This window comes from Lycium ferocissimum, chromosome 10 (genome assembly GCF_029784015.1).
Source record: "Lycium ferocissimum isolate CSIRO_LF1 chromosome 10, AGI_CSIRO_Lferr_CH_V1, whole genome shotgun sequence".
Classification (NCBI taxonomy): domain Eukaryota; kingdom Viridiplantae; phylum Streptophyta; class Magnoliopsida; order Solanales; family Solanaceae; genus Lycium; species Lycium ferocissimum.
The window spans coordinates 26,365,626-26,375,665 of NC_081351.1; the positions used below are offsets into that span (position 1 = coordinate 26,365,626).

At 35.3% G+C, this 10,040-nt stretch overlaps 1 protein-coding gene across 1 annotated transcript; it reads left to right on the forward strand.

Moving 5' to 3' along the window:
- Positions 1-363: 363 nt before the first annotated feature.
- Positions 364-9,605, forward strand: LOC132033045 (pentatricopeptide repeat-containing protein At1g76280). The gene is made up of 14 exons (XM_059422901.1): positions 364-519; positions 611-671; positions 1,602-1,659; positions 2,218-2,396; positions 2,723-2,830; positions 3,297-3,479; positions 4,367-4,828; positions 5,031-5,126; positions 5,233-5,406; positions 5,956-6,183; positions 7,024-7,167; positions 7,266-7,454; positions 7,951-8,070; positions 8,782-9,605. The coding sequence occupies exons 1-14, from the start codon at positions 506-508 to the stop codon at positions 9,184-9,186; spliced, it is 2,421 nt and encodes an 806-aa protein (XP_059278884.1). The 5' UTR covers positions 364-505; the 3' UTR covers positions 9,187-9,605.
- The last annotated feature ends 435 nt before the right edge of the window (positions 9,606-10,040 follow it).

The following is a 10,040-nucleotide window of genomic DNA, read 5'->3' on the forward strand; positions in this document are numbered from 1 at the left end:
TCGACAATGTCAATGAACAGTTGATGCCAAATATTGGATACTGTTTAGATATAAGAACATTGAATTCATACTCAAAGAAAATATAACTAAAATCCGAAAACTGTCTGAGTTATTCCTTTGTAAGAAAATAGGAGGTCATAATTTTATATTTCCGTCCTCTCATAATATTCCACTTTCTAAGAACTTATGTCCCACAAGGCAAAAGTTTGGTTGCTAAAGCACAAAAATTGAAGACCGGCACAAAATAGGGTTGAAAGTGCAAATGACTCACAAGAACCAAAGACCAAAATTTAAGTGGGCCTCAGCCCAATAATGTAAGTAGAGAATGAAAAGCAAAAGCCCATAACTACTGTTACCTGAGTAGAAACCCACCTTCTTCTCCAATTCGCAAACAAAACAAAGTCGCCGGAGTGGCCGGACTTTGTAGATTATCCGGCAAGCCGTGCTAATAGTATGAACTCTTTGAACCCAAAGTATTAATTTATTTCACAGAAAGCATTTCAAAATGCCTAAATTACTGTAAGTACAATTCCTATATCACGTGAAACTCGTTCAATTGATTGCATTTCTATCGGATACATCACTTTTCTTGTATATGTGTTCTTACCAGGTCGAAAGTTCAAGCGAGTTCGATAGTTCAAAGATTTTCGAAATCAAATGCTATTCGAAATGTAAGTTTTGTCTTACTCACAAGGAAAAAATATAGCATAATGTTGAAATTTTTGCCCTAAAAGCTGTTTATTTTTTTTGCTTGAGAGTTAGTTTTGCTACAATTTGTTGAATTAGATGAAGCATGGAATCCTAAATAATAGAGTTCTACTTGTGCAATGATTTTCTGTATCAAATGCAATTGGAAATGTAAGTAATGTTTTACTCAGAAGGAAAATTTATAGTATAAAGTTGAAGTTTTTGCCGTAAAAACTGATTTTTTTTTTTTTTTTTTTATTTTTATTTTTTTTTTGGCTTGAAAGTTAGTTTTTGCTACAGTTTTACTTGTGCAATGATTTTCGAAATGTAAGTTCTGTGTTACTCAGAAGAAAACTTTATGGCATAAAGATTGATATTTTGCCCGTGAAAGCTTTTTTTTTTAGCTTGAAAGTTTAAGTTTTTGCTACAATTTGTTGAATTAGATGAAGTACAGGATTCTAAATACTCCCTCTGTCCTAATTTATGTGGTACCCTTTCCTTTTTAGTCTGTCCGAAAAAGAATGTCACCTTACTATAATTAGAAACAATGTAATTTTAAAATTCTCTTTTACCCTTAGTAACATGATTTATAGCCACACAATTGTCTAAGGTTTATTTTAGACCACATGTCAGAAGTCTTCCTTTCTTTCTTAAACCTTGTGTCAAGTCAAACGGTGCCACATAAATTGGGACGGAGGGAGTAATAGAGTTTTACTTGTGCAAAGATTTTTGAAATCAAATGCAATTCGAAATTTAAGTAATTTGTCACTCAGAAGGAAACTTTATGGCATAAAGTTGAAATTTTTGCTGTAAAAGCTGGGTTTTTTTCTTTTTTTTCTTTCTTCGCTTGAATGTTAGTTTGTGCTACAATTGATGAAGCATGGAATTCTAAATAATAGAGTTTTGCTCTGTAGGGAGAGAAGGAAGTTGGAGGCTACAACCAAGCTATGAGAAATTTTACTACCTCAATTGGTATGAGTCATCAACTTGTTGATATTTGTGAATGTGAATATCCATAATTATTGGTACGCAGGATGGGTTTATCTATGTAGATATGCAAATAGGATATGTTTAGGACGTATTTTAGCCTAACTGTTTTTTCTGTATAAGAAAACAATGTAGGCATGATACTCTAAATTATTAATACAACATTTCGTTTCTAGTAGAAAACTCTACCTGCAGAACTTATGCAGGAATCTAGTATTATTTTTATGGGATAAAATATGGAATAAGAATGTGTACTAGGAATACTGGGAAAAGGTTTGTTCTTGCTTAGGGTATTGCAGATTTGTAATATCTGCAAAATAATGCTTGTATTATATTCATTACATGACAATTCATGTATCGATATTCACAACATAACAATCCCTATATTAGCTTGCATAACTAGTCTGTGAACTAAACTGTCCCTTAATACTGTAAGTTGTTTTTGCGTTTAGGTGTCCTACTCAAATGTTAATTTGCTAAGGTCAAATAGGAAATGATTGTTGAGGAGGAAAGAGTTAATCTTTTGGTCCTTTGGTTGTTTAGGGCATGTAGGGGAGCCAGTTTCAAGATCAGGGCAAAAACAAATTGTTGATGCACTTGTCTCAGGAGAGAGAAGCAGAGCTGTTAGTCTTCTCTATGACTTTAGTCTTGGAAACAACAAATTGAGTGCCAATGATTTTGCTTCTATACTGCAAAGTTGTGCAAGGTTGCCTGATCCATTAGTAAGTATTCAAATAGATGTCCATTTTGTTTCTATTCATATGACAGGTAACTTTGTGCTAGAGAAAAGCTCTAAGATGAGCACATATTGCAAATTAATCGCCACTGATAATTAAATGGTCAATCAGCTATGCTGTATATGCTAGGTTAGATACCCAAAGAATTATCGATACATCCAGTGTCAACTACCTTGAAGTCTCTTACCTTTACTAAGAATGAATAAGCAGACTTTCTGAAATGTCAATTTGGCACGTATTCTTGTCTCCATCTGAACAATAACTTGAAGTTTGGTGCTTCTTCTTCTTCTATTTTTTTTTCCCGGCTGTAGTTTGTGATGGAGACTTGGAAGATTATGGAGGAGAAGGAAATCAACATTAGTGACAAGTGCTATTCTCTCGCCGTTCGAGCACTCTGTAAAGGGGGCCACCTAAAGGAGGTACCAATATCCTGGTTTGCTTTCCAGATTAGAATACAAAGAACTTATAGATAGCTGTTAAAATTCAAGTCTTAATGGTATGCTTTTTACTTGTCAGAAAGATGAAATTTATGAGTTGCCAGACCTTTAATTGGACAACTAAGATCTAGGTGATTGATCTTAATACTATAACAAGAGGATATTTTGTTGCAGGGTATACTTGGCTTATCACATGGTCGGTTAGCTGACTTCTTGTTGATTTTTTTGGAAGTTCAAGTGACATCCTGTCCGAATGATTAATTACCCATTGTACTACTTGCATCATTATTGAGGAATTTAATTGTCTTTTCTTTGTTGTCTGTCGTTTTATGTGTTTCTGTCTGATATATCTGTATCAAGACACTAATTATTTATTTCTATACTTCTCTTTGTAAATTTGTTCATAAGTTCCATATTAATATGTTTTTCTTTCTTTATTTTCATTCAGGCGCTCAGTTTGATGAGTATCATGGGAGAAAACCCAAATTCTTATTCTATGTTGCCTATTTATAACAACTTCTTGGCTGCTTGTTATGAAACACAAACACTAGATTATGCTAATGCATGTATCGGTTTGATGGAGCATCAGATGGTGGGAAAGAATGAGATAACATATGGTCAGCTTCTCAAGGTGTGTCTAGAGGTCTTTCAATTGAAATGTTATCATCTTGTAGTTAAAGTTTAAAAGCTTCATTTTTCTCTAGTTGTCCCTCTTATTATATTCCCAAGAATAATTTTCGGTGATTTCATGCCACTTCTGGTCATTGAACTGATTCATATAAACCCCAGTTTTGCTGCTTCTTTTCTACTCACCTAAAAACCATAGAACTTCATGTAACAATTTTTTTATTTTTTTTATTTTTATTTTTTTGTATTCAACAGTCCCTGTTAAAGAAATCTATTAATCCATTCTCCACCTATGTAGTCATAGGTAGATCAATAATCCATGCTGTGATATAAAACCAACTATTCGCTGGTAATTGAAAGGTGGAACATCCAGTAGGTTTCATTACTCCAGCTGATCTCTGATGTCTAACAGAAATATAATGTGATAGCTGCTTGTGAAACATGAGATTATATGATACGCAGTATAGGTGCTTCTTATTTAGCATTGGTTGGTTAAGTTAATCTTCTCCTGCAATAATTATTTGGATAATATTGTCATACTTTCTGGTGTATTGCCTTTGCTAATCCTTAGAATCTATTTTCTGTTAAATGTTATCTCTTGTTCGAGGGAGAAGTGCTTTGGAGATCATTTCTTCTTTGTCTTAATAAAAATCAACTGAGAACTGTGCAATCAGATTTTTCCTCCACCAGGGACAAGGCAAATAAACTACTCACCTCCTTCAATCAGCTCCTCCCTCTTCATTCCTTACCAAATTAGCTAGTCTGCACCATTCAATCAATAATTTCTATTTCATTTTGTGCTAAGTAGGTTTTTCAAAAGTTGAATATAGTTCTGAAGACAGCAGTTTAATTGTTTGTCCGACTAATGCTGTTCTAAGCTCATTGTTTCAGCTTGCAGTTTTGCAGCAAAACCTGTCTGCTGTCCATGAAATCTGGAAGGAATGTAGTAAATTTTACAGTCTCAGCATTATCTCTCTTAGGAAGTTTATATGGTCCTTCACGGAGCTGAGAGATCTGGAATCAGCCTACACGACCTTACAGCACATGGTGAGATTGGCTTTTAGGGAAAACTCTTACATAAGTAGAACTGCTGAAGGAAGGTTTTGTGACTTAAGATTGGATATTCCAGCACCTTCCACTGGCAACTGGAGTTTCATCGATGCATCTCTCGACACTGAGGGTAGCAGCAATTTTGACTTGGAAAGCCAAAGTCTTAGCAGCATGCAAATAAGCACAGTAAAAAAAACACTAAGTACATCTGTTTTGAAGCTTTTGAGGTGGTCCTTCAATGATGTCATGCATGCTTGTGCAAAAGTTCAAAATTGTGATTTGGCTGAGCAGTTAATGTTACAGGTATTACTACAATATCCAGTTGCTGTGATGTCTCCATCTGGTTAATGTTAGAAAATTTATGCAGGGATCAGTAGGATAGTCCTTAGAACCATATGGCTAGGCACATATCATCGCTTAACACAAAAATATGCCAATAGCAATTGTCTCAATTTCATAAGGGAATTTCCTGCCTGTTTTTCACTAAGTTATCTCTTTTCTTTAGATGCAAACTCTTGGTTTGCAACCATCAGGGAGTACATACGATGGCTTCATCAGGGCAATTGTTACCACAAGAGGCTCTAGTGATGGAGTGGAAGTGGTAATATATTCTTATTTTCATGGGAATCTTGATTTTTTCCTCCAAGAGTAGTACTTGCTCTTGGTTTTCTCACTTTTGACATGATATAATTTGTTTAATTTTGCAGCTAAAGGTTATGCAAGAGAAAAATATTAAGCCTCGTGATTCAACTCTTGCTGTTTTAGCAGTCATCTGCAGCAGAGAGCTGGAACTCAATCTGGCAGAGGTTTTCTTGGATGGGATATCCGAAATCCGAAAACCTCGTCCTTATAACGCTTTCCTTGAAGCATGTGATGTCCTGGTAAGACAGTACATAATTGTTTTGAATAGAAACAATATAATTGAAAGCATGTAATCATCACTGGTCCCATCCTTAGATCAGTACAATCAGAAATGGTGAGGGTTTGACTGTCAGTTAAGTAGGTTCCTGGATAGTTCAATAAGGCCAATCAGCTCGTCTAGACTTATCATTTTTCTTGCAAGTCAGAACTATCTTTCTCAGCATATTTTTGCTTTTTCATATCTTGATGTCACCATCATATCTTTTGCTCTTTCATGAGTTACGTTGTAAGTAATATGAGATTTTTGAGCTAGCTCTCAGCAAGAGTTTTATGCGTCAAGCTTAAAAAGGTGCCACTACCCTCTGACTTAATCATCTTAGAACTCAAATATGGATAACACACCCTCTTGTTGTAACTAGGCCTAGATATATTGCTTTATCATCATTTAAATTCTGCAATATCCAGCATCTTTGTTTTTGTATCATCTTTCAGTAGACTTACAAATCTCTTTTGTCAATCGTATTAGACTAAGATGCCCAGTTTGTAATTCTTGTACAAATTAATTGTAGGATCGACCTGAACGAGCAGTGCAGATATTGGCTAAGATGAAAAAGTTGAATCTCCAGCCAAATATCAGGACATATGAATTGTTATTCTCACTGTTTGGTAATGTGAATGCACCTTATGAAGAGGGCAACATGCTGTCACAAGTGGATGTTGCTAAAAGGATAAATGCTATAGAAATGGATATGATGAAAAATGGCCTTCAGCACAGTCATCTGTCATTGAAGAATGTGGTAAATGATACTTTTCCTCAACTAAGACAAATTTAGATATTGATTTATTTGAAGATGTAATAGTTTATTCAAGCTAATATCTTCTATGCTAATAGCTTATGTGTATTTTCATAATAGTATATCTCTATTAAATTTTTTTAAAGTTTTTATTGAAATATTTCGTACTATTGTGACTATTGTATGTGTTTATGTTTAATTTTTTTATTTTTATTTTTAATCTTTTTAATATGGTAAGCTTCACCTCCTCCAAATCCATCTACTTTAGGAGACCAACAGTGTTCTATTCAGACTTTGCTCCCTTAGTGCCTAGAAACCCTCAACCTCATGGTTGAGATGGAAGGCCCTTGCCGCTAGGCTATCCCACCATTTAGATATTAGTTTATCGTTTATTGAAACATCTGATGTGACATCTAAAAGCAAAATGACCACCGGAGGGGATTTGGAGTCTTCTTCTTCACTCGAATGGAGCTGAAAGTCAAGAACGAGAATGAGAAGTAGCGCCGCAACTCCGGACCGAAAGCGCGACATGAATAATTTCACCATTTTCAGATTCTGTAATAAGTAAATGTCTTCTCACTTAAGATTTGTAAAGCATTTTAAGTGCCACTTAATCTTTGAAGTGATTCTCTCTCCCTTATCAACACAACTAATGCTGAAATTCAGTTCAAATGCTGAATTGATTTATCAATCAGCTCCTCAGGTTGCAATATTTCTTTATGCTTCTACTGCAGATTGCTGTACAATTTCGTGCCCTAAGCCCAAGGACATAAGTGCCAGTTATTATATTGACTGCATGCTTCAGTTTAATATCCATGGCTTTTACTCTTCTTTATTTTCCAGTTGAAAGCGCTAGGAACAGAAGGGATGATAAAGGAGCTGATTCAATATTTACATGCTGCGGAGAATCGGTTCTCTCGTTATGACACTTATATGATCACACCTGTCTATAATACAGTTTTACATTCCCTTGTTGAGGCTAAAGAGGTAATCAACCTAGGGTTTCTGCTATATAAGCATTTATTTCATAGTTATATCCGTTACATTTTGTTTGCTGACTGAGAGTCTCAGTTTTTTCTTTTCAGAGCCAAATGGCAGCACAGATATTCAAATCAATGGTGTCTTCTGGAGTTCCACCTGATGCTGCAACATATAATATCATGATTGATTGCTGCAGCATTATTGGATGTTTCAGATCTGCACTTGCCCTGATCTCTATGATGTTCCGCAATGGTTTCAATCCTCAAGCAGTGACTTTAACTGGTCTGTTAAAGGTATTAGTTTAGCCTTGTGTAGCTATTCTCACTAATCTGTGGAAGCTGGATCATTGAAAAATAAAAAGTAAAACTTACACAAACTTGAGCCTGACTTAGCCTTCTTTATTTGGTTAAAAGGGCTTTTCATGAAGTGGACTGTATGTGTTTTCTAGCACTCATTCTGCTAACTTTTGACCATTTAGAAACTTTGCCAAGAAAATCAGTCAAATAATTTACTAAACCTTGAAATCCAAAACCACCACAGGTAGGTTTTTTTTTCTTTTTTTTGGACACTGCATATTGAGCTGGAAGGAGTTATCTTTGGATGAAAATATTAGCTGTTGGTGAATAAAAAGCATTGCCTTTCTTCAGGTGAATGTAGTAACAGAACTAATAGATAGTTAATCCTATTTTCGTGGAAGCATAGTTATTTTTCACCAGTTTATTTTCACCCCTCTATGATTATTAGATTAGCAAATGGCTCCAACTGAAACTGAGTTTTTTCCTGCTGTAGATATTGTTGAGATCGGAGGACTTTGATGGAGCATTAAAGTTGTTGAATCAAGGAATTTCAGAAGGGATACAGCTTGATGTACAACTATATAACACCATTCTTCGCGTGGCTTCGGAGAAGGTAACTAACAAAGAAAAACAACCATCGAGATATTGTAACATTATTAATAGTAAAATTTAGCTAGAATAAAAAAATCATGTTATTGAATAAGTATGAACTAAATTGTGGAGAAGACAGAAGAATTGACATATTTCAGTCAAAATTCTCAAAATCGAAGTCAACATTTGCCGACTTTAGAATGGGAAAGCTGATCAATTCATGATTAAATTTGCAAAAGACCCTTAGCTTTTGTTTGCATTTGCTCTTTTTGCTGATAATTGCTGTTCTCCAGAAAAGCGCTGGATCACTTTTATAGAAATGTTAATCATAGATGGAAATGGGAAGGAGGGTTCTGGGGAGTTTGGGTTGGGGGGGCGGGGGGGAGGGGGGTGGGGGGAAGAAACTTGTTTGACGGGTAGCAGGGAGCGGAGAAGAATGTTAATTTTACTGGAAATCCTCATAGAGGAGTTGGGATAAATTTTTGAAGAGTTGCAGTGGGGAATGTGAGGTACTAAATGATACAAAGGCCCCGTTTACCCTGTTATGCAGTTTCGAGTTTAGGGTACTAGAAAAGGGGAGGACTTCTTGAATAACTGAAAGAGGAAACAAGGAGAATTACGTGAACCCATCCGCTTCTAAAGTTAAATAAAAAGTACAGGTGTATTCATTACCCTTTACTGCTCGAAGAAAATCAGTATTCTTTCTAACTAGGTCATGAAACTATTTTTACAGGGAAGAATAGATGTCATCGAGCTCATTGTGGAGCAGATGCACCTCAATAGAGTTCTACCAGATCCATCAACTTGCAGTCACGTTTTCACTGCTTATGTAGACAATGGATTCTTTAATACTGCCATGGAAGCCCTTCAAGTTTTGAGTGTGCGAATGATTGCTGGGAGTGACAAAGATAATGATGAAAAACAAACTGAACTTGAAAATCTAATTCTTGGTGAAGACTTGGAAGATGAGTCCCAGATTCTTGAGCCTTTTAAAGACTCGAAGGAATATCTTACTGTTGCCTTACTACAATTAAGATGGTGTGCAATACTTGGATATCCAGTCTCTTGGTCACCTTCGGACAGTCAATGGGCCAGGAGACTTTCGAGTAATCTTGCTTCAACAAGCGGTGCTTTATGAAGGTTTCATGGTTCCACATTGATGGACTCTTTTGATCTTGCAAATCACCTGGTATGACAGTTCTCAGTTCTGATGTGCTAACTCGTGACATTTTTAATGATCGGAATGGGTTAATGAGGATATGGTCCTCATTTCAATACCAGGTAGTCAAGTCAGAATCTTCCCTAGTATGAAATCCTGGCAATTTTGTGGGCTATGCCTTGCTGATTGTACAGCAATAGCAGCTAAAGGTTTTCAGCAGAAAAATAGAGAAAATTCTGATTGTGAAATAATCTAGTTTTGGCAGGATCTTACTGACTGATCCCTTTATTTTGTTGTACCAACAGGTAGTGTACATTAGTGTTTAACAGCCAATAATACCTCATTTTAGCAGCTTACCAAGTAAATAATAGTCTCTGTTGTCCTTTTAATCTTCAAAATGTTTGTTACCCCAGCATTACTTATTCTTTTGAGTTCCACCCTTGCTATTGTCATTCGTTACTGGAAGAAGAGATAAGGTTAATCTAGTTAAATAATTTTATTATTAATGCTAGTGAATGATTCTTTTAATGGTGTGTGCCAAAACCTTATCTAAATATCCCTTACTGTATATATTTTTAAAATGTCTCCCTTAAATCTTAATCAACACTTTACCAATTGAAACGGTAAGAAGAATTAGGAAAATAAATATTTCCTGTATTTGAAAACTTGTAATGGTTGACGTGCAAACTATTCATATATATATAATATAAGGCACCTATTTTTTGTAACTCAAATAGGTTAACACGGGATTCCTTTTCAACTTCCAACTCCAAATATCTTTCTTTTTCAAACTTCAAAAAATAAAAATGTCCAAATGCCTCTTGAACACAACT